This window comes from Haliotis rubra, unplaced genomic scaffold (genome assembly GCF_003918875.1).
Source record: "Haliotis rubra isolate DU_JTF1 unplaced genomic scaffold, ASM391887v1 Scf761, whole genome shotgun sequence".
In the NCBI taxonomy this organism is placed as follows: domain Eukaryota; kingdom Metazoa; phylum Mollusca; class Gastropoda; order Lepetellida; family Haliotidae; genus Haliotis; species Haliotis rubra.
This window is the reverse complement of record NW_025767481.1, coordinates 78903-105275: the sequence shown is the minus strand read 5'-3', so window position 1 is coordinate 105275 and position 26373 is coordinate 78903. Positions and strand designations below refer to the sequence as shown.

Sequence of the window (26373 nt, the reverse complement as noted above, 5' to 3'; positions counted from 1 at the left end):
CGAAGCCATTAAAAATTTATATAATACGGACAAAGCCGTTTCATTCAACTGTATATTTATCGGTTCGGCAAGTATGGGTTGCATTCACTATTACGCAAGGGTCCTTCACGAAGTGTGTCAAGTTTACGTTTACCATGTATTGATTTCCGACTTCATTATCTAGATACGGCGAAACATGTTGTGGTTGCGTGACAAAGTGTTAAGTTACAATGGCTAAATGTAACCTTTACAAGACCGTACATGTCATCAACGAACAGCTGACAATGACACAAAGCCACTGTTTACATGCAGCCGCGATAACACCAACAATAGGTACTCAGTTTCATTATCTGAACGGACTGTTTACCTATGAAACGGTGTCCTTCCATGAAAACGTTAGGAGTTTGCCGTTTACGTGGAAAGCGAAAGAGAAAGTGCAGCGTGCACCTTATATAGTGATGGTTACTTATGACAGTGTGTTAATGTGAACTTACACTTGCACAAGTCTCTAAGGCAATAATGATTAGATTAAAACCTAATATTAGATGGAAATGATAAGAACAGGGTCTCTCTCTCTCTCTCTCTCTCTCTCTCTCTCTCTCTCTCTCTCTCTCTCTCTCTCTCTCTCTCTCTCTCTCTCTCTCTCTCTCTCTCTCTCTCTCTCTCTCTCTCTCTCTCTCTCTCTCTCTCTCACACACTCACATCCATTGGGTTGATCGGCATTATTTCAGCCATATAGTGACGAGTACACCCCCCACATGGAAAATACAACTAAAAGTCTCGGGTGCACTTTCTTTATGTGCATAAACAACATGTATTTGTTGCAAACATTAGTATACAAAAAAGCTTATTTACTCCGTAAGATGTGAAACCTCGGGAAGTCCAGTCAGCGATACAATCCTAAATAAGGGATGACTGGTATTACTTGCATGTAATGCTGCGTCGGTTCGTTTTTTCGGAAATCCCAGGTAATCAATCCGACAGCCAGGTTCCGTTGAGATGGACGACAGCGATCTGCATTAAGCACGATTTAGCCTGCGTAACCTAATTTCGTTACACGCCTGATCGACGGCACGCGTCGGCTGTGCATAAACTCTACTGTAGTGCGTCTTCCATATTGCAATTGACACATGAATCGGTGTTGTGAGGGTCATACCCCACTTTGCCGGACAGCTGATGTGATGATAACGAATTAAGAGTAACGGTGCGCTAGTTTGCCGGCTATAGTCTGTTTTCAGTCAGAGCTCCAGATAAGATTTAGCTCATGTGGGTACTGTACCCACTGTATTTTTTGGGAGTGGGTATTATGAATGTTGAGTGGGTATTTCATTTTCTGTTACCCACTGCTTTCAAATATGTGCGTATTTCAGTCATTTTACTCACCTAAGTATTATGTCATTGAGTAAGATTACTAAACAGGTATGTTCTGCCTTATGTCATACCTAATCAAAACTAACTTAAATATAATGGAAATGATTTCACAAAAAAACCACTCATCCTATACTGACAGTACAACACTTGTCCTATACTTACAGTACAACTTGATAGCAATCGATGTCTTTTTCATTACGCAAGCGATTTTTATAAATATATTCCGTATACGCATTTGTTTTAAACTTTTTGCGTATCTAACATTTTAAATGCGTAATTGGCACGCAACAGTTATTTTTCAACGCGTAATTGGAAATTTTTCAATGCGTATTTTACTCGGATACGCAGCTTATCTGGGCCTCTGTTCAGTGATTACTTGTCACTGAGTTCGAAATCATTAATTACAAGGCACGAATTTGTTTTGAGTGAACTCGATTTCTAGAAACTGATTTTAGTTAAATCGAATTATATTAGCTGAATTGAGTGAAGCTTATTCCAATGATTATTTCTGAAGTTGTGCCTGTATATAAAGAATGTAGACGTGACATGCAAAATGGCAAACGCTCAAGTTAACATTCCAAATTCGAGGGGAGGTAGGTAGACACTGTATCTATCTAGGTCACAAGTTTAGGGGTAGAGCACAAAAAGGGACCGAGTTCATCTGAAATGTTGTCAGACAGGTTGTCCTGTAACGGCCAACACCGTCAGTGATGTTCTCAGCAGTTCCAGGAACACACACAACCACCATCAAGATCAAGTTCAGTTCAGAAAATATTTATGCATATTTATTTATGTCTTCAGTTACCAGTTTCTCGTTTTCTGAAAATGTACGAAATAGGTATTTATGAATTTTATCATGAAGATAAAATGTACCAAAAATGTTGAATTGGTGATATATGAAATATTGAGATGAAGCTCCAGTGTGTACTTTCTCAGGCCGAAACAGACTATAAGTTAATACCCTATTGTTTAAAGGATTATCGCGCATCAGTGAATTTTTATCTATAACAAAAGCGTCCGGCAAAACGGGAACCCCTCGTTGTGAGCCCTTTGCAGCTGGTCGATCCGACCATGTGCAGGAGTGCGCACCCCAACCCCTCCCTCCTTTTGTGCTGAACGTTTATTAAATGAATTAAATGAGCATTCAGAACTCTAAAACGGATGAAAATGAACTGTGCACTCCCACCACTCCCTTTCTCAAAAAGCTGTATCCACCCTTGCAAATTACATGCTCACCACTAGCTTATCTGTCACATGCGTCCCGAAACGAGATACGTTATCTGGGTACACGATGATGATGATGATGATGATGATGATGATGGTGATGATGAAGATAACCGCCCCCTTCCCACTTCTAAGTGGGTCTATTTCGACTTTGTAAAGGGTAAATTATTATCCTTTCATTGAGGTATTGCAGATTAACTGATGTTGCTAGGCAACACAATGGGGGATAATTAAGCTCATCGCGGTTCTATATAATACGCCTAATTAGTTGTAACATATCTGCTAATTGGATGTATCAGACAATCGGGTGTCAAACTTAGGTGAGGGAACAGATGACTGTGTCGGATAACAAAATGAACTACAATCAATACTAACGAGTCATAATGAGTAATTAAATCTTTGTCTATGGTTGGTCATGTCGCCCTTCCTCGCCATCGTAATACTTCACTCTCGTCATTCTTGGAAGCAACGGCAACAGGTCATGTTGAATTTGTTTCATCGACAAAAGGTCATCAAATGGACTTAACGCTTTTTTGAAAGTGTGACACTATTTATTGTGTTTTCCAACAGAACACAAACACGAGATACGTTGCTGCTTTTCCTGCGTGCGCAGGTCGTACGAAGCGTCTGTAAAAGCACATGTCGGAGATTACCGAAGTTTCCCGAATGAGAAATTACCTTGGATTCAAGATGGCGGAATAATGTTGTTTATCTGTCGTGGACAAAATATTACGCTATCTTACCGGTGACATGTTCGATATCTGACATCGGCATTTAGGTAAGTCTGTTCATTTTTCTGTTAAACGTAGGATTGTTTATCAGTAGACAATGGACATGTATTTGAATCTTCATGTGTGTTCCGAAAATAGGCAGAGTCGCTGTCACTATGTGTTTTCTACTGTCAATGGCTCCGTCTTATTTTATATCTACATTGTCATTTTCATTTTGATTATTTTCAAGCCATGTAGTTTTACTAAAATTACATCAGAAATATTACTATAATTATGGTAAGATTACAGAATACCGGATACCTTCCTAACTCCTAGGGTTAGGGTAAGGTTTAGGGTTGGTTAGGGCAAGGTTTAGGGGTAAGGTAAGGTTTAGGGTTCGGGTTAGGGTAAGGTTTAGGGTTAGGGATAGCGTTAGAGTTAGATAGACGTGACATTAACAATATGGTTGGTATGTATCCGGTATTCTGTAAGTGTACCTTTTGACCGGTGTCCTCCCATAAGAACTACATCCCACAAGAACTACAGCTTAAAACAACACATGTTAATGGTCCGGTGCATAGACTAACTATGTGCTGTTACCTGTGTCTGCTTAATGGATTTGCCCAACAGAAAACAAATAAAACATATAACATATTTGCTGAGGCAGTTCATGTCAACTTCCACAATTGGCTGGGGCGTTTGTAGCTGGGGCGATTTGACTGGCACCCCCATGGATGGATTGGTCTTATTCCAGTATTATTTAGTATACAATGCCGTCTGGTAATTCCGCGCACCTAAGCACGTCGATCGCAACAAGGCAACAAACGTCTCTTATTTTTTGTGGTTTACGTGACTAAACATGCTGGTATGCATCATATTTACCTAGAAATATAAGTTTTATTGACGACTTTAAGATTCTAACATTGCATTATGCCATACGATTGACCTCACCGGCGTTCTGACGACATTGCTTGCTGTCCGGTAATTCTGCGCAGCAACTGATGCGCATAACATCCAGCTGGAGATCCGAAGTATGGAAGCATATTAGGGCCAGATTATTTTCAAATATCACTTCATCGATGTAAGGAAGAGTGTTTCATATTAACTGTATGGGTTATATTGAATAGCCCGCAGCGTTATGTGCCAAAGTGTTTTGTGGTTCCTAGTAACATGTATTTATAAATTTCTGCAGATTTTAATCATGACTAGTTCATGGAGTAGAATCTTCTGGTGTTACCAGACAAACTCACTCAACTCAGACTTTGGTCCAGTGGCTCAAGTCCAAGACTGCTATCATGTTTTTCAAAATAATGTCATTTCTTTGGCCATTTATTTGATACCATTTGACTGTTTATAATAAGGTGTACATATGGATATTGATAGCATCTTCCCAATCATCGTCATTAGAAACTCTCTACCTAGCCATGTGATTCCAGTTAGGATCAGCAGGTTGCAATACGTGACCTGATTTTTAGTCATATCATTTACATTGATCATTGCACATTGTCTCTTGGTGTACCTGGACAGCTATTTGCAGACTCCCTGAATCATTTCCATTATATTTAAGTTGATTTTGATTAGGTATGACATAAGACAGAACATACCTGCTTAGTAAACTTACTCAATGACCTAATACTCAGGCGAGTAAAATGACTGAAATATGCACATATTTGAAAGAAGTGGGTAACGGAAAATGAAATACCTGTTCAACATTCATAATACCTACTCCAAAAAAATACAGTGGGTACAGTACCCACATGAGCTAAATCTATCTGGAGCTCTGACCTTGGCATTATTTTCAGGTGATATTAGACTTAATGTATGGACTAGAACAAGCTGATCTAACTAGACTGTAAGACAGTTTACTTGCCAACAAAATCCTGACTGTTTACTTGATAGAAGCAGGGCAGTGAGGTAGCCAAGTGGTTAAAGCGTTCACTCGTCATCGTCACGCTGAAGACCCAGGTTCAATTCCCCACATGGGTTCAATGTGTGAAGCCCGTTTCTGGTGTCCCCCACTGTGATATTGCTGGAATATTGCTAAAATTGGCGTAAAACCATACTCACTCACTCACTTGATAGAAGCTGTACGCCATTTCAACATTCACTCCCTGATTCCCTGTAATGCCTTTCTTTGCTTAATCTCACATTTCAGGAGGAGCGATGGAGCCAGATTATTACCAGGAGAGCAGCCGCCGGAATGGCTGGTCCCTCCCGCCGCACCCCCTGCAGGGTGTGGCCTGGCTGGTGGTTGTCTACTTCCTCATCATCTACTTCACCACCCTCGTCCCGTCCCCTCCCAGCGGAGTGGCAACCAGCTGGATATATATCAGTATCCTTTGTCCTGCAAAGAGATCCAAATGTTTTAACATCTTTAAGACATGACTAGACACTGCAGATCTAGATGTACTGGGTTTGTTTTGAGTGGTGATAGGGGCAGTGGCTAGCCTAGTGGTTAAAAGCGTTTGCTTGTCGCCGAAGACCGGGTTCGATTCCCCATATGAGTACAATGTGTGAAGCCCATTCCCGGTGTCCCTGGCGATATTGCTGGAATATTGCTCAAAGCGGCGTAAAATTAAACTCACAAACTAGTTTGAATGATGATAGCATTAGCAAGTATGTGCTCATTGTATTCATTGAGTGGTGTACACTCCAGATTTTATAAACATGACACCAGACTATACCAGTTTAATATTTTGTGTACTTGCAATGGTGCGGTAAGCAGGATGAAAGAATTGAAGTATTTTGGGAACATTGTTGAAGAAAAATGAAATAACTTACATTATTTACATGAATTAGTGGCAAGAGGGAAATATTTGGTTTCATGTGCACTTATAATTACATTGTCACTGACCCAGAAACAATAAATACCTTCAATTTCTGAGGAGTTATGTCCCCTGGAAATGTACTTTTGATATCGACAACTAGGTGGAGACACTTGTCCTAGAAGTATTCTTATGAGTCGGTCTCAGTTTATACAGATCCCTAGGATTTGATTTTATGTGTAAGAAGAAACTTAATTTGATTTAGTAATCATACCCAGATATTTGGTCTATTCCACCAAACCGTTAAAGGTCACATGCAACCAAAAAATCAAACATAATTAAAAACACAATTATCACTTATTCATGACATATAATATACATTGCTGGTTATGAAAAAACATATACAAAAACAAAATTATCAAAGTGCAATATTGTGTACTTGGGTTTACTTCCCAAGAAACGAAGCAGCCGGGATACCGAACCCAGTCAGAGCGGGTGGGTGTGCACTCAAGTGTAACGGCTGGTTCATTTGCAGATGCCCTCACGGCTCATTGTGTGTATATATATAGAGATGTTGGGTTTTGTAAATACATGCTCATGTTTTATGTATAACATTTTGCAATCAACAGACATCATAACATGTCATGTGTTCAAATATCACACCTGCCTGTCTGTGTAATTACATAATGTGACAGAGACCAAACTCGGGCCATAAATCAATGTGTTTTGTTTATGGTGTATAGCCTGATTGGTGTTAAGTTCAAATTGCATGTGGTCAGTGATCGCAGTTATTGTATTGAATATTGTCATTAGCAGACAGGCAGGCAGACACACAGGTGTCAATAAAACAAGACATTGATTTTTGTCTGTGACAGCGACATATCTACATCACAGTTAGAAATTCTGTCAACGCTAAATAATGACATTGCTTTTAAGTATCAAACTGAGAAAGTGACTCGGTAAGAAGAGCGTGTGGTGAAATAGACAAATGAAATTATATAAACAGTTTATTTACTGTCATAACATATAAAAGCTTCGTGACCTGTGAGATATCAACAAAACATTAGGAAAATAGCTCACACCAAAGCCTTCACCCGGTATTCACCGGACAGCCTGCTTCCAAGTTAATGCGAACCTATTTCACTGCGCATGTGCATGCTATGAGCGCAGCCAGCTGTTGAAACCAGTTTTCCCCGAAAAGTCGGGGAAAATTAGTGAATCGTTTGAACTCCGATTTAGCGCGTTTTTCATCGCGTTATTTTTAAACTTTATAAGTTGAATTTGCATTTTTGATGATTTGTTTCGGTAAGTCCATACCGAAGGTATCAAAATCTGCAAAGTTGTGTTTTCGTTGCATGTGACCTTTAAACATGGGAGGAAGATCAACCACTGACAGTAGTTTCAATGTTAACATGCCAGCATGAACATGGTGTAATAGCCTGACTAGTGTTGACTGTAGTATTTGACAGGCAACAAACAACATGTTTACAGAACAAAAATATTCAATTTTAAAGCATATTTATCAACTTTTAAAAAAATACAAAGTAAGAGTTAGAAACCATTCATACTTAATTATTTTATCATTCTTAACAAACAAAACATTGTTATTGACGAACCTAATAGTGTATCCACAATTCACCATTGGTAAAGTAGGCTCAACAGGCGACATCGCTTGTCCCTGGGTTCCAAAGAGTTTCCATTGACACATCAATGTTCTTAATGCAACGCAGGTCAGGGGTATTTGTGTCCCCTATATTATTTTTGCAAACCGGAACAGAGTAGTATCTCGGCATGTTTACACCACTGTCGAACTAACCTTGATAGATGACTTCCAGTTTCACGCTGTAACTTGTAATACACCTGCACCACCTAGCGAGAAAATTTGGGCGGTGTCTCCCATTGGTAAGTTTTTTAGTATTGACATGTATGTGAAGTTCATCAAGTTTTGCTCATCACCCTCTCCTCCAGTTCCTTGACGACCTCAGATCAATGGTCTGGCGTGTGTGGTGCATGTCTTCACACACTTTGTCGCCACCCTTATCAACCCTGCAGACGAAGCTGTCCTCAGAGCAAACTTTAAAGACAAGATGCCAACATTTGACCGAAAGAAGCGGAGACATGTTATTGAGAACCAGCACTGTTATTTGTGCCGTGTGAATGTGTAAGTCATGTGGTTGTCATGGCGAATGTGGAAGTATCTGTATCACTTGTTGAAGGAGATCATATGGTACTGCATATTGGTACATATTGGTACATGAAAGAAAAAGTGGATAGAGGGGTGGAAATAACTTTAAAATTGCTAGTGTACTCCGGTAGAGTGGCACATGTAAAATCACTTGCCCTGATAATTTTTCCACTATACCGGCCGTTTTCTTGTTGATTTTTCAAATAAACAACATTATTAATATTGGAAAGTCAACTGGACACCGGTACAGTGTGATATACAAATTTGCTTGCCTGACAGAAAAAAAACACTGGACTCAGGCATCGGGCAATGGGTTATTTCCACCCCTGAGATGTTAATGTTTGATGGATATTTCATTTTACATTCATAGTTTTGATAGAAGTTTCACAACAGTTTGGTGAACTGCTTGATTAAGTTATTTTAAGTAACTTGATACTTTAATATTTCCTTTACAAGTTAACAGCCCAATGTGGATCGGATGGTCAGGTTTGGTGATGTAGTGGAAGCATTGGTCATAGCTTGAACACTAGATCACTTGATTGTCTGGTCCAGAAGCATACATTCTTAAAAGCAAATGTTACTCTGACATGGATTTTTGTTTTCATTGGTAATATAGTGAAGCAATTTCAGGATGAATAGAGAACTTCAGAGAACGAATATCAAAACATTTGAAGAAATGCAACCAAGCAATTGTTATTCGAATTGCAGAAAATTTGCAACAACCTTGACAAATCTCAAGGCCAACAATGTTCATTTTTTAAGGCCAGATTATCAGATGCTTAACATTTCTACTCTTAAGAATGCAGAAGTCAGAAAAACACCTCTATTCATTGTTCTGGAATATGCTACAACACAGGGGAAATGATAGATCGAGAGCTATAGGTGTGATTCAGTGTGGTACCTGGCAGCATGGCACTGCTCGTCGATTCAACAACCATAGAAACACCTTCTGGCACTTAAAGGGAATGTTTTCAGCAAAATTGTCAAATTATAGTCTTTCCCCACAAAGGCCACCCACCAGTAACAACCCCACATTAAGACCGATGGATTCGAACCAAACTTCTCAGATGCAATGTGTGAAATAGCCACTGGCCCACTAGCCCGTGCCTAGTAAATATCCAGCTGGGTCAGTAAATCTACACAGTCACTGGCCCAAATGGCTAGCGAATTTTCATGGGGTCATTTTGTAAATATATCACTCTCTCTGACTTGTTAAGTTATAATACACTTTTGAATCATGCAAGATTAAAAATGTTCATCATACAAGCAGCTTAATGATGAAACATGAGTCATGCGGACAATATCTTATTCTCATCTTATTTTTGTAATCTTTTGCTTAGTTTCTACATTCAAATTTTGGACAAGTGAATTATTTTGTGGGCTAGTTACTTTCAGGCAAAATTTGGAAACTATTTCGCACACTGCTCTGATGCAGGTTCCATCCAGCAACTCTTACAGACTGTACCATTCCTGGCAGTAGAGGTATATCTGCAAGAACAGTTCAGTGATGTCTATCTGTTTCGGGGCTTTGGAGTAGCTTAGTGGTTAAAGTATTCGCTCATCACGTTGAAGACATGGGGTTTCATTCCCCATATTGGACACAAGGTGTAAAGCCTTTTTCTGGTGTCCCAGAAACCCAGCTCACTCACTCACTCACTCTATCTGTTTCAGCTTTGTCATGCCTATGCTGTTGAAAGTCCCCATGTGTTTGTGTTTCAGTGGGTCCAAGTCCAAACACTGCAGTGCCTGCAACAAGTGTGTGTCAGACTTTGACCACCACTGTAAGTGGCTCAACAACTGTGTCGGCGGCAGGAATTACAGGTCAGTTCAATGGAGAATAAGAGAATGTGTTCTGCCACGGTCAGCAATATTCCTGCTATGTCATGGCGGTTGTACATCAGCCAGCCAAGTGACTGGTGACCGAGAGCATGCTCCCCGACACAGGTACCACCAACCCATGTCATCACACCCATGAAGATCCGGGTTAGAATTGATCTTCAGCAACCCATGTCATTGGACCCGGGAAGATCCGGGTTAGAATTGATCTTCAGCAACCCATGTCATTGGACCCGGGAAGATCCGGGTTAGAATTGATCTTCAGCAACCCATGTCATTGGACCCGGGAAGATCCGGGTTAGAATTGGTCTTCAGCAACCCATGTCATTGGACCCGGGAAGATCCGGGTTAGAATTGGTCTTCAGCAACCCATGATTGTCGTAAGAGGCGACTAATAGGACCGGGTGGTCAGGCTCGCTGACTTGGTTGACACATGTCATCATATCCCAATGGCATAGATCTATGCTTGATTATATACAGAGCGCTGTCATCAACCATGTTATCAGCAATGTCATCAACCAAATCACTGCATCTCATGATCTGGGCCCTGTGTCACAAAGTGATTGTAGTGCTATGACCATCGTTACTCTTTTCCGATAACATAGATTTATGACCATCCTTGAGGTATCACTGCTTTGTAAAACAGGCCCCTGATCTTCTTTAAGCATTATTTCTTTGAAAGGATATGGTAGTATTATTGTATGGTGCAGCAATTTGCAGTGCAGAGCTGTGTTGCTTGGGCATCAGAAACCATGGTGACAGTTCTCACCACTTTGGTATATGTCTAAGACTTGCATCCCGTCAGCCTGTCCTCCCACATCAGGCTGACATGGCATGACGTGACTGGAATATTGGTCAAGACAGTTGTAAACCAGATTCATTGGTAGGATTGGTGTTGCTCAGCTGAGGTGTGTGTCAATGTAGCGTAATTTCATCATCTCAGTGTGTGAAGTAGGTGTCAGAAAGTAGTATCTGTATTGAAAGTAGGTGTCATTAAGGAGACTCATTATGTGAACGTGACATGAAGTGGTAATGGTATGTGAAGTAGGTGTCATGAAGTAGTATCTATGTGAAGTAGGTGTCATGAAGTAGTATCTGTATGTGAAGTAGGTGTCATGAAGTAGTTTCTGTATGTGAGGTGTCATGAAGTATTGGTAGGTGTCATAAAGTAGGTGTCATGAAGCGAATTGGTATGTGAAGTGTCATGAAGTAGTTTCTGTATGTGAAGTGTCATGAAGTAGTTTCTGTATGTGAAGTGTCATGAAGTAGTTTCTGTATGTGAAGTGTCATGAAGTAGTATCTGTAGGTGTCATAAAGTAGGTGTCATGAAGCAGAATGGGTATGTGAAGTGTCATGAAGTAGTTTCTGTATGTGAAGTGTCATAAAGTAGTATCTGTATGTACAGTAGGTGTCATGAAGCAGAATTGGTATGTGAAGTGTCATGAAGTAGTTTCTGTATGTGAAGTGTAATGAAGTAGTATCTGTAGGTGTCATGAAGTAGGTGTCATGAAGCAGAATTGGTATGTGAAGTATCATGAAGTAATTCTGTTTGTGAAGTATCATGAAGTAGTATCTGTATGTAAAGTAGGTGTCATGAAGCAGAATTGGTATGTGAAGTGTCATGAAGTAGTCACCAAGAAGTATTATATTATGTACAGATGGTTCCTCGCGACGCTGGTGAGTGGGGGAGTGGGATGTCTGCTAATTCTGTGCGTGTGTCTGGTACAGTTCATCGGATTCTTCACAGACGAAAAAGATGGCCGTCTCCTGCAGCCATATAGAGGTACACAGTAAAGTGCTATTATTAAACATGTTTAGCATGTTGATATTTCTTGGTAAATGACCCGTGAAGATGCGAGTTAGAATTGGTCTTCAGTAACCCATGCTTGTCATAAGAGGCGACTAACAGGATCAGGTGGTAAGGCTTGCTGACTTGGTTGACACATGTCATCGTATCAATACGTAGATCAATGCTTATGCTGTTGATCACTGGATTGCCTGGTCCAGACTCGAATATTTACACACCGCCGCCATATATGTTGAGTGTTGCGTAAAACTAAATTCACTGACACACACTCACACTAAACAAGGTGCTGATGTTATATAAACTTGTTTGTTGACATGCAATTGTTGAATCCATCGTAGCTTTGAAAAAAACAAATAATGATTCTGTTTATTTTATTTCCAGGCAACCATTCTATAGCAGGTATGTCATCATCCACAAAAGTTTGAAACATTATCAGAGAAGTAATGTGATGTTATTGGAAACAATGATACCTAAATGACATTTAGCAAAGCAAGAAATGTTTGTACCATAGTGTAGGAATGAATGGATTTAAGGGATATATTGTGATTTAAACACTATATGTTCCTTCTTTGAGTGGCATTTCTAGAAGTTGGAGAGTCAGATAAGGACAGACTTTATGGATGAGCAACTTCTTTATTCGGGTGATGCGACGTTTCGATACAGATCCTAGTATCACTGTCAACCAGGATGTAAATTTCGAATCCCCCAACTAAAGAAGTTGTTCAACCGTAAAGTTTGTCCTTATCTGACAATATACAATACACATCAGTAGAAGTGACCCCTTCTCTTAGTCGTGTTTTCCTGTTGTTATACTTCCACCAAATAATATAGTCCCTATAATCTTACTTATATCTTCTTTGTTGTAGAGAAAAAATGCTTTGAAACACGAAAAAATTATCCTAATATATATTACGTATGCTTAAGACAGTCCAAGTCACATGACGGATGGTTTGACTGCCCAATTTAGTCAGGCAGCAGTTACCTCCCATTAATGACTCGCTTCCCCAGTCACTTCTATGCGAGACGGTTCGCGCAGTTTCAAAGAATGTAAGCAAGTTTCAATAACAAACAGGTGTGCGTTCATGTGCATCATAAACTGCATATATATTTTCAATTTATGACGAATGACCTGTCAGAAAATGCTAAATGTAAGTTTCTGAAAAATATGCAGATAGGTGAAATTCGTTGTTAAATATCCTCCAATTTTGCTTAAATTTTGCACATTTTTGTCATTCAATAACTTGAACAACTATCAATGACTGTAGCAAATTTTGTTAAGTTAGTCTCATAAATAGCACTTTTAGACGCTTTTTGTGTGACATGCATAATTTCCCTGTCTGTGATCAGACAGTCACATGAATGAGTGACCCCTCTCAGGCAGTCACTTGTACATGTAACGGGGGACTGTCACGCATATACATTACGTCCTCTACTGATACATGTTAATACATCTCATATGGTAACTGAGAAAGGGTAATATTTTTTTACCCCTGACCTCTTATATAGTTACACCAAGGAATTCTGGCTAGCCGCCGAAGACAATTTGGTTCAAGCTATAGCTTGAAAGGTTAGAGTCTTGCTCACAGTGTTTGGCTTGTTTCTGTTCTGTTTGATAAAATCTTCAAAACAATAGAAACCCAAATACGGTCTATTATTTGTAATGTCATGATTTTATATTTTTAATACGAATGTTTCACTACAGAGTTCCAGATTCTGTACCAGACAGTGGACAAGGAAGGTTGGCTTGCTCTTGTGGGGATCACCGGCGTCCTGGCTCTCATTGCTGTTGCCCTGCTCGCTCATCTGTTCAGTTTCCATGTCTACCTCAGTAAGTGTCCAGTCACTACACCACTTGTGTAGATCGATGCTCATCATGTTGATCCAGCAGGTACCAGCAACCCATGTCATCAGACCCGTGAAGATCCGGGTTAGAATTGATCATCGGCAACCCATGCTTGTCGTAAGAGGCGACTAACAGGATCAGGTGGTCAGACTCGCTGACTTTGTTGACACATGTCATCGTATCCCAATTTCGTAGATTGATGCTCATGCTGATGAACACTGGATTGTCTGGTCCAGACTTGATTGTTTACAGACGGCCGCCATATAGCTGGAATATTGCTGAGTGCGGTGTTAAACGACAAACCAACCAGCCAGTCACTATAACATGGTGTCTGTATTTACTGCTTCAGTCTCACTGTCCGACCACATCTGCTGGTTTAATGGCTGTTACACTCAGTGTTTCTGTTTCCGGGATATTTACAAGATTTTGCCCAGGACCAAAATACCCAAAGTATTTTTGTGTCCTACTTAAAATGTTACCGAAATTAAAATAAAATCGCTATTATAATCCTCTAATAATAGCATTGGCCACATAAGATTTTCGTGTGAGATAAGGTTTCCTTCTAAATTCATCATGCTACGTGCAGTGTGATTGGTCAGTTTGACAGTCATTCGGAAATGATCGATGTATTTAAAATTTTGTACCTGGAAATGTTACTATAATTGCTGTTATCACGGGAAATCACGGAAAATAACAATGTTGTCCGATTGTTTTAATACCATGTGTTTGTTGAAATGGCAAGTGGAAAGCAGACGACACTCTCCAACTTGTTTTGAGGTGAGGGGCAAAATATATTTTGTGACCGGCAGATTTTGTGCAGGACCAGTAAATTAGGAGGTTGTCTGACACAGTAACCAGCAGTTAAAAACCCAGCGGAAACATTGTTACACCCCTGGTATAGTAACACTGTTACACCCCTGGTATAGTAACACTGTTACACCCCTGGTATAGTAACACTGTTACACCCCTGGTATAGTAACACTGTTACACCCCTGGTATAGTAACACTGTTACACCCCTGGTATACTAACACTGTTACATGCCTGGTATAGTAACACTGTTACTATACCAGGGGTGTAACATGTTGCAGTGTGCAAGGACTACATGCATGTTTTCACTGTGTGTGGCAGTGTGCAAGGGTCTGAGTACGTACGACTACATGCATGTTTTCACTGTGTGTTGCAGTGTGCAAGGGTCTGAGTACGTACGACTACATCGTGATGCAGCGGGAGGACCTGAAGGATGTGGAGGAGTACCAGGAGTACACCAGCAACAAGCGGCTGCAGCAGCAGCAGGCCGGCAAGACAGCCAAGAAGGTAGCACCTGCTGATGGGTTCATATAGACTCCGGGGTTGATACTGACCTCAGACGGGTTGATATAGACCATCTGACGGGTTGATACTGACCGTCTGATGGGTTGATACTGACCGTCTGATGGGTCGATACTGACCGTCAGACGGGTTGATATAGACCATCAGACGGGTTGATACCGACCGTCTGATGGGTTGATACTGACCGTCTGATGGGTTGATACCGACCGTCTGATGGGTCGATACTGACCGTCAGACGGGTTGATATAGACCATCTGACGGGTTGATACTGACCGTCTGATGGGTTGATACTGACCGTCTGATGGGTTGATACTGACCGTCAGACGGGTTGATATAGACCGTCTGATGGGTTGATATGGACCATCTGATGGGTTGATATAGACCGACTCCTGGGTTGCTATAGACTGACTCCTGGGTTCATATAGACTGTCTGACAGGTTGATATACACCAACTCCTGGGTTGATATAGACCGACTCCTGGGTTCATATAGACTGTCTGACAGGTTGATATACACCAACTCATATGTTGATATAGACCGACTCCTGGGTTGATATAGACCGACTCCTGGGTTGATATAGACTGTCTGACAGTTTGATATGCACCAACTCATGGGTTAATATAGACCGACTCCTGGGTTAATATAGACCGACTCCTGGGTTGATATAGACCGACTCCTGGGTTCATATAGACCGTCGGACAGGTTGATATACACCAATTCCTGGGTTTTTATAGACCGACTCCTGGGTTAATATAGACCGACTCCTGGTTTAATATAGACCGACTCCTGGGTACATATAGACCGACTCCTGGGTTGATATAGACTGTCTGACAGGTTGATATGCACCAACTCCTGGGTTGATATAGACCGACTCCTGGGTTCATATAGACCGCCTGACAGGTTGATATACACCAACTCCTGGGTTGATATAGACTGCCAGACAGATTGATATACACCAACTCCTGGGTTGATATAGACCGACTCCTGGGTTGATATAGACTGACTCCTGGGTTCATATAGACTGTCTGACAGGTTGATATACACCAACTCATGGGTTCATATAGACCGACTCCTTGGTTCATATAATTTGTCTGACAGGTTGATATAGATGGACTCCTGGGTTCATATAGACCGACTCCTTGGTTGATATAGACCGACTCCTTGGTTCATATAATTCGTCTGACAGGTTGATATAGACCGACTCCTGGGTTGATATAGGCCGACTCCTTGGTTCATATAATCCGTCTGACAGGTTGACCGTCTATTGGGTTGGTATAGACCGACTCCAGGGTTGATATAGACCGTCTATTGGGTTGGTATAAACCGACTCCTTGGTTGATATAAACCGATTCCTTGGTTCATATAATTCGTCTGACAGGTTGATATAGACCGACTCCTGGGTTAATATAGACCGACTCCTGGGTTGATATAGACCGACTCCTTGGTTCATGTAATTCGTCTGACAGGTTGATATAGACCGACTCCTGGGTTGATATAGACCGACTCCTGGGTTGATATAGACTGTCTGACAGGTTGATATAGACCGACTCCTGGGTTGATATAGACCGACTCCTGGGTTGATATAGACTGTCTGACAGGTTGATATAGACAGACTCCTGGGTTAATGTAGACCGACTCCTTGGTTCATATAATCCGTCTGACAGGTTGATATAGACCGACTCCTGGGTTGATATAGACTGTCTGACAGGTTGATATGCACCAACTCATGGGTTAATGTAGACCGACTCCTGGGTTAATATAGACTGTCTGACAGGTTGATATAGACAGACTCCTGGGTTGATATAGACCGACTCCTGGGTTGATATAGACTGTCTGACAGGTTGATATAGACAGACTCCTGTGTTAATGTAGACCGACTCCTTGGTTCATATAATCCGTCTGACAGGTTGATATAGGCCAACTCCTGGGTTGATATAGACCGTCTATTGGGTTGGTATAGACCAACTTATGAGTGGAAATGGACTCCTGGGTTGATATAGGCCGACTCATAGGTTCATATGATATAGTTCTGTGATGGTTGTACAGTCTACAGAAAGTTGCTTCCCCAAACTGAGATCCCAGTTTCACCTAAGTTCAGGTGTTAATGGTTCTTTGTGTGCATGCTTGACTACAGAATTATCCAGACACAGCATGAAGTAGTTGAAAAACTTAGTAACTTAAAGGAGGCATTTATTCCAACATTCTAAATTATGGTTGCATACAAGAGAGGAGGATTGTAATGACATCCTTTGTGTGCATGGCCAAGGGAGGTAATAAGATGTATGTACATGTGCTTGGATAGATTGACATTGACTGTTGTTTGTGTGCAGAGTAATCGAGTGACGCCAACAAAGCCGAAGCCAGTGACAACAATAGACACTGTTGATGGCCGCCTTCACAAACAACACAGGTATGTCTTCAGGGCCAGTTGTCTCAGGCACCAAATTTTCTTGTGTAGAGTTATCCCCCTTAGGCATGCCAAGATCCTGTGATCATCATGATATTTTTGTAAATCCCAGATTTTCTTTCCCATTACATCCTCGATAATCTCCAGGGTATACGTTACGATCACTCTCAACTATACCCTGGATGCATCCACGGCTTGTGGGGCGATGATTTTATTACCTCCCTTGGCTGGCTCCGCATTCTCACTGTAGCCAATCAGCTAAGCTGCCGTTACAACCGAGCTTGCCAGTGTCAACTCAGATAGCGGTCGCAGTCGCAAAGGTTTGATCGCAGTGCCACTCAGATTTGTGGGGAAATAATAAAGACAAATTCACAGATCTGAAACTTTAAAAAGAATATATGAAAGAACTCCTTCTACTTCTGTGAGAGTACCTCTGCATCAATTATGTTGCCAAGTTTAAACGGTTAGATAATTTAAGACGCGAAAGTGAGTAGTGATTGGTACGCTCAACTTCCCAGCGTAGGCACCTGACTGGATAAAAAGCCAGCCAAGGGAGGTAATAAAATCATTGCCCCAAGCCGTGGATGCATCCAGGGTATATTGGAGAGTGATCGTGACGTATACCCTGGAGATTATCGAGGATGTTCCCATCATTGAGGCAGAGATATTATCATATGCAAAATGTTGCTCTAAGTAGAAATGCATGGTTAGAATGGAAGTGTATGTGTGACATACAACTGGCATTCTTGTTCCAGTAAGAAGTATCTTCAAAGATTAAAGTGATTATGCCATATTGACATCACCATCTACTGTAGGATTAAGGCATCTGAGTGTGTGCTTGATGGTTTATTGTTACGCCGCACTCAGCAATATTCCAGCTACATGGCGGCGGTCTGTAAATAATCGAGTCTGGACCAGACAATCCAGTTATCAACAGCATGAGCATCGATCTACGCAAGTGAGATACGATGACATGTGTCGAACAAGTCAGCCAGCCTGACCACCCGATCCCATTAGTCGCCTCTTACGACAAGCATGGGTTGCTGGAGACCAATTCTAACCCGGATCTTCATGGGTCTCTGAGTTGTGCGCGGCGTAATACCAAACTCACTCACTCACTCTGAGTGTGTGCATTGACATGACATCAGTAACATTCTTGGTAATCAGCATGCTACATGTGGGGAGCATTATAGTGGTAGATGCTTAAGTCCTGATTGATCTTCAGCAACCCATGCTTGTCGTAAGAGGCGACTAACGGGATCGGGTGGTCAGGCTCGCTGACTTGGCTGACACATATCATCGGTTCCCAGTATCGCTGATCGATGCTCATGCTGTTGATCACTGGATTGTCTTGTCCAGACTCAATTATTTACAGACCGCTGTCATATAACTGGAAATTAATATTGCTGAGTGCGGCGTAAAACTAAACTCACTCACTCACTCACTCACTCACTTAAGTCCTGCATCATAGGTTCTTACTACAGATTCATGTATCCATGAACACGATGTGTGTAGCATCTGCTTGTATTTCCTACAGGAAACTGTCGTATGACAAGGCTTTGAGGAACCACCATGACGAGGAAGGGGAGACTCCACCCCCTACAGCCAGTCCAATACACAAGCATGACGACCATCACATTAAAGTATGTACTCTGTGTGGAGCACCTGAAGTCTCCCCATCTTCCCCTTTGCTTTAGTAAGACCTCAGGATTGTAGTTGGTTGGTTGGTTGGTTGGTTGGTTTGACGGACATCGGTCATACTGATAGAGAAAGTCGACATAATGGTCGCAAGCTTGTTTGAATAAATAATTACACATTGATAAATGTGTTATTAGTTTGTACTTTACTTCTAAAAAAATGTTTCAGAAAAAAATCATACCTACCTACCTACCCTAAATTTTAAAGGGGTGTAATCAGAACCACATTTTTTTTATTTCGATTCCCCACATGGGTACAATGTTTGAAGCTCATTTCTACTGTCCCGCACCGTCATGTTGCTGAGTATTGCTAAAAGGGGCTTAAGACTTAATTTATTCCGTCTGGTTTAGGGGAGGAAGGGAGATAACAGAAGTGAAGAATATTGGCCTGGGACCCGTTTCGCAAAGCTACCGTAGTCCTACGACTGTTGTACTTCCTATACTGTAACATACACTTACAACAGTCGTAGCAGTACTAAGCTTTCTAAATATCAAAATCTGAATTTCAAAGTGATATTGTTCACATATATAAATATGGTTGAACATCATATCTTTTGAAACATTGTGTCAGGAATCATCTTTGGAAATCTTGCTACTGGATATGAGCAGAACTTTCTTTGGGGAAAGTGCTTGTTCACTCAAGATTTCATTAATTTAAATTTAAGAATGAACTGTACTATTTGTCCATCATTGTTTTTGATTGTGACCAATGCCTTACTTGTGTTACAGTGGCATGATGTCTAATTTTGTGGTTCTTCTTTCAGAAAAACGTCCGACCAGATGACAGTATGACTCCCGTTAAAAAGATGAAAAAGAAGAAAAAGAAAGTTCTAAAGCCGGGTATAAGCACTGTTGGTATGTTCCCATTGTTACTTGTTAACCGGGTATAAGCACTGTTGGTATGTTCCCATTGTTACTTGTTGACCGGGTATAAGCACTGTTGGTATGTTCCCATTGTTACTTGTTAACCAGGTATAAGCACTGTTGGTATGTTCCCATTGTTACTTGTTAACCAGGTATAAGCACTGTTGGTATGTTTCCATTGTTACTTGTTGACCGGGTATAAGCACTGTTGGTATGTTCCCATTGTTACTTGTTGACCGGGTATAAGCACTGTTGGTATGTTCCCATTGTTACTTGTTGACCGGGTATAGGCACTGTTGGTATGTTCCCACTGTTACTTGTTGACCGGGTATAAGCACTGTTGGTATGTTTCCATTGTTACTTGTTGACCGGGTACAAGCACTGTTGGTATGTTCCCACTGTTACTTGTTAACCAGGTATAAGCACTGTTGGTATGTTTCCATTGTTACTTGTTAACCAGGTATAAGCACTGTTGGTATGTTCCCATTGTTACTTGTTGACCGGGTATAAGCACTGTTGGTATGTTCCCATTGTTACTCGTTGACCGTGTTAAGCACTGTTGGTATGTTCCCATTGTTACTTGTTAACCCGGAATAAGCACTGTTGGTATGTTCCCATTGTTACTTGTTAACCCGGAATAAGCACTGTTGGTATGTTCCCATTGTTACTTGTTAACCCGGAATAAGCACTGTTGTTATGTTCCCATGGTTACTTGTTAACCGGGTATAAGCACTGTTGGTATGTTCCCATTGTTACTCGTTGACCGTGTTAAGCACTGTTGGTATGTTCCCATTGTTACTTGTTAACCCGGAATAAGCACTGTTGGTATGTTCCCATTGTTACTTGTTAACCCGGAATAAGCACTGTTGGTATGTTCCCATTGTTACTTGTTAACCCGGAATAAGCACTGTTGGTATGTTCCCATTGTTACTTGTTAACCCGGAATAAGCACTGTTGGTATGTTCCCATTGTTACTTGTTAACCCGGAATAAGCACTGTTGGTATGTTCCCATTGTTACTTGTTAACCCGGAATAAGCACTGTTGTTATGTTCCCATGGTTACTTGTTAACCGGGTATAAGCACTGTTGGTATGTTCCCATGGTTACTTGACATCCATACATTTTCACTCCTTCATACCATGATGCTGCTGAGATGAAAGTGATGTAAAACCCAACACTCACTACTCTGCCCCTACTCTGCCCGGGATTCCAATTAGAATATTTCGCTGGTTCCCTAAGCTTGTTAAATGTGATGATGAAATGAATCTTTGACAGCAAAGATCATTCTCATATCATTCACTGGTTTGTGTGTTCACAATACTTACAGCCAGTTTCTTATAAATGGAAATAAATATTGAAGTTGAAATAAATTATGATGATATTCATGCTTAGCAAACAAATCTTGTGTTCCAGACAACCCTGACTTATATAGCTCAAGTCGGACAAGGCACTCAGATTACCACTCCGATTCTGGAGAGTCCTTAAAAGAAGTCCAGCACAGGCACCCAGATGCCGAGTCCTACGACAGCGCCGTGCTGATGAACTATGACCAGCACTCCTCGCAGGCGAGTCTGTTGTCAGGGAGCTCACACCGGCGCCATGAACCCAGGAAACGCAAGACAAAAGTCATCGGCGTCAACTCAGAAGAGGGCAGTGATGACCTCAATACAACTCACATGTTTTCTATCAACGAAAATGCCAAGTTTAGGAAGGATGGTAGCTTAGATTATTCCAATGGTGGTGCCTCCCTCCCCCTCACCCCCGTGATGTTGCGGAAGAAGCAGGATGTGCCGCCACTAGATTTGACCATGCTGAGGTCAAGCGCTGAAAGCACAGCGTCCGCGACATTCAGGCCATATAGTGGAACTGTCCGTTCTACAGACACATATGGTTTAACAGACAGACCCCTGCCCAGACTGAAGGCGGTTCCAGAAGGAGGCTTGGATACCGAAGTTTGATCATCTGGGGTCGAGACCTAATCCACAGGCCCTTGTGTCTTGGTGAAGATTAAAGATTTAAAAGGGTTCTTTTTAGATGACCCCCAAGTCAAAATGCTTCACAGTACAATACATCATGACAAGGCCGGACACTTCGGTGCACCCCAACCGCCTGCTTTGCCGATCGCTACGCTACCATCACATGCAGTCGATTAAAACTTTATGTAAACATAATCACGGATGATTGGCCTATTGAACACCATTCATGACACCTACCAATTCTTTATTGCTATTTCTGCAAGTCGATTCAAAGCCGATTTTGACCCTCAACTAAATGATCTAGGCAGGTGGGGTACACCGAAGTGTCTGGCCTTGTCGTGATGTATTGTACTGTGAAGCATTTTGAGTCGGGGGTCATCTCAAAACAAATTGTTTTTAATCCTTAATCCTCGCAAAGACACAAGGGTCTGTTGATCTAAGCGGGCAGGTACAAGGGCCCATCATCATTTGTTGAACATCGCCAACATGCTTCCTTTAAAGGTGAAGCAGACACATTTTGATGTTTGTTGAGAAGAATATATTTTGTTGTATACTTGTCCAGGAAGTTGAAAATTGCTCAGTCAAATAGTGTACATTGTGTTCCCAGTTTTGTAACACACTTCTCTGATGTGAGATGTCAAGACATGCCAGTAGCTGATGTTGAATGTGTGAAATATGCTTTCAGTAGTTACTCAGGAACATAGTTGTAGCATCTGTTCCAACATATCAGTGTGACTATACTAGAAAAGAAACCAGAGTAAATACTAGTATTCATCGTTCCATTCGAATTACAGAGTAATTAGTAGATGTGATATTATGATTGATATAATTGATGAACACCTAATTATAGTCCTAATCTATGTAAATATTATTTATTGACATATTTATCAGAGCAACAGTTATGTTGTGGCATGTTAAATTAATAATGTTTGTTTTTTGGTTATTTATGATAATTTATCTTACTTGTCCAATCCGATCCAGCGCTGTTTTAACTGTTACTAGTCATGATACTGTGATAATAATAACACAAGAAATTGTTACTTGTAGAGTCTCTCTCTTGATGAACATGCACTCAAAGCTTGTTAATCTGAAAACCATCCTTGTGTCATCCTCGCCCGTCCAGGGAATTATGTCTCCTCTCTGTTGTATTAGATGCCTTGAACCTTTTCACCTCCATAGCTGGAGTCCAGTTCAACATACATGCTCTACATATAACAGTCTAATCACTTTAGTCTTTTCAACTAAGAGCTCAATTATAACCGTTATAAGAGTCTTGCATGTTTGAGATTGGGATTTTGTGGGAGGGATGGATTAGCATCATTTTAAATGAAGTTATGGTGGCAAATAGATCTTAATAGAATGGGCGATATGTATGAGGATTACTTTGTATATGTTTAGATGTCCCTATGTTCAGAAAGGACTGATAGGGTTTCACTACACCCATATAACGAGGGCTTATAGGGGTTTCACTATTCACAGAGTTTCACCACTCGCAGTTGATACGGGTTTCATATCACTGCGCACATAACAATGGTTTCACTACACACATAGCAATTGTATCATAAGGGTATCACGACACACATAAGGGTTGCACCACACACATAATGCCTTCACTACACACATTATGGTTTCACCATCCACATAACAAGAGTTTCACCATCCACATAACAAGGGTTTCACCATCCACAAGGGTTTCACGACGTACACAAGGGTTTCACCATCCACATAACAAGGGTTTCACCATCCACATAACAAGGGTTTCACCATCCACAAGGGTTTCACCATCCACAAGGGTTTCGCCATCCACATAACAATGGTTTCACCACACACATAATAAGGGTTTCCCCATCCACATAATGCTTTCACTACACACATGGTTTCACCATCCACAAGGGTTTCACCATCCACATAACAATGGTTTCACCACACACATAATAAGGGTTTCACCATCCACATAATGCTTTCACTACACACATGGTTTCACCATCCACAAGGGTTTCACCACACATAATAAGGGTTTCACCATCCACATAATGCTTTCACTACACATAATGCTTTCACTACACATAATGGTTTCACTACACACATAGTAAGGGTTTCACTACATGCACATATGCTGTAGTTTAATATGAAGAAACACTCTCTTCTTGGAATATACATATATTTTACATTTTATATGATAATTTGTTCTGAATATATTGTAGTTAATCATGTTAAATATTCTATATTAAACACCGTATATCTCAAACAACAGTGAATGCATTATTAAATTTGATAAAATGTTACATGATATGTTTCTGAGTGTGGAATGATATTTAAGGATTTATTAGGCTGGAAACAGCTGGTCCTCAGCCCCTCTTGTTGCTGTGACAGCCTTGTTGTGTGTTGGGCTGTGTATGGTGACATTTCCATTTGTTTGGTCAAAGCAGATATATATTACTGCTGGTTTGTTACAGATGAACAAGTATTATTTCCATGAAGCTTGATTGTGTAAATAGACCTGTGATAGAGTATAATCATCCTTGACTGATAATTGCGCTCGTTGTTGTGTATATACATACATCCCTGTCTTTGTACCGTGTCTGTTACTGATGCTGTTACTGTAGGTGTCTGTTACCTTTAGTGGTACATCGTTGTTGTGTATATACTTACATCCCTGTTACTGTACGTGTCTGTTACGGTTAGTTGTACATCGTCGTTGTGTATATACTTACGTCCCTGTTACTGTACCGTGTCTGTTACTGTTGCTGTTACTGTACGTGTCTGTTACGGTTAGTGGTACATCGTTGTTGCTGTACAGAAAACTTGTGATACCAAGAACACTGTGACTTACATGACCGAGTTACAATCTCAATATGCACACATTACCATTGTTACCTGTATTGCCAGAGTTGGGTATGGGTGATAGACAACTGTGTCATAGATCTACGTGGTTCTCATTGTTCAAGGGACAGCTGTTATCCAAGCTGCTGGTAGTGGCTGCCAGTAGTAGCTGTGCAGAGTTACCTCCCCTGGGCCTGCTGTACAGTGCTGACCCTAGGTTTAAATCTTGGTGTGTCTGAATTAAGCTGCTTTGTCAGCATTATGCCTGTGCTTGTGGGTTCGACCAAAGTGGTCACGGTATAAGACCTGCTTTTCTCCCACATCATGCTGTCAGGTCTTTCAATAATCAATCTCTCAGGTTGTAAATTGCTGACATATTGTTCAAAGTAGTCAAACCAAACTCATCGTCTTCTTTTGAGACATACGTGGAGAGTTGGTAAGCCATGTTGGTAAGGAGTTTATGATAGTGTCCAGATTGGTTCAAAAATATAATAAATGAATATTGATTTCTCATGAATATGAAAATAAAAAAACATGCGTTCAGAGCATTCATTGTCTAGGTGCTACATGTCCCCCTGAAATGCTATATGGAGATACAGTAAATGCCCACACACACCTTTCTGAGAAGAATGTGAGATTATCCTGAAGTCTTGGCTGTTGATGAAGATATAATATTCTGACAGTCCCAGCGTTAGAGGTTAAGGCGTTCGCTCGTCACGCCGAAAACCCGGGTTCGATTCCCGACATGGGTACAATGTGTGAAGTCCATTTCTGGTGCCCCCGCCGTGATATTGCTGGAATATTGCTAAAAGCGGCGTAAAACGAAACTCGCTCGCTCGCCCAGCGTTAGAACTACATACATGGTGATAGCTTTCCTGTTCCTGAACAAGACTACTTCTCTCCTTCAAGACCATGCTAGCTGTCCCAGATTGACCACTGTCTGTTTCCATAACTTATATCTTGTCATTTGGCCATCTTTATTTAATATCCGTACAAATAAGTGTGTATCGACTCTGATATTTGACATGTTTGAGTTAGATGGTTTTTTTTATAATATTTGTGTTTGTTGGCATGGCTACCATTGTATGTCAGAGCACCATAGGTTTTAACCAAGTATGTTCATCGACTCCAGATTACCAATTTAAAGGATAAAATGTGAAGTGCCTGTACTCTAAGACAGGGCACCAAGCAACATGGCACTATGTTGATTCCCATAAGCTGATGCGCATTAAGATTGTCTCATGTAGTCATTTCACGCTGCTCCTTACATAGCAGACTATCAAGAGTGACACTGCTGAGGAGTGTGGGTTAAAACTATCATGGCATGAAATTGGTTCCTAGAACCAGTGGCCATATCAGTGCCCCTTAGGTTGTTTCTAGTACATCAGCACTAGGCTACAGTGACAGAATGTGCTGTAATATACAATAACATGTATTGATCTCTAGGTTTACGCTGATATATTGTTTTACCAGCTTCTATTGAGATGCAAGATATCAGGTTGTGTTTGAGATGCATTAGATGAGAGGGTGCATACATAATATAATCTAGATACTGGT

The 26373-nt window shown here is 41.0% G+C and overlaps 2 protein-coding genes across 2 annotated transcripts in view; one reads left to right on the top strand and one right to left on the bottom strand.

Annotated features, from left to right (window-relative positions):
* The window catches only part of LOC124260404 (cytochrome P450 4A25-like), an 85728-nt gene that overhangs the window by 31262 nt on the left and 28093 nt on the right, over nucleotides 1–26373 (bottom strand). The window lies entirely within an intron of this gene.
* Nucleotides 3268–24208, top strand: LOC124260406 (palmitoyltransferase ZDHHC1-like). Its single transcript, XM_046694710.1, is given in 13 exon segments — nucleotides 3268–3352; nucleotides 5440–5579; nucleotides 5581–5616; nucleotides 8035–8210; nucleotides 9954–10055; nucleotides 11729–11853; nucleotides 12259–12276; nucleotides 13580–13705; nucleotides 14905–15035; nucleotides 17380–17459; nucleotides 18994–19099; nucleotides 19918–20008; nucleotides 21431–24208. Coding segments are annotated over 12 exon segments (1668 nt in total). The 5' UTR covers nucleotides 3268–3352; nucleotides 5440–5447; the 3' UTR covers nucleotides 21976–24208.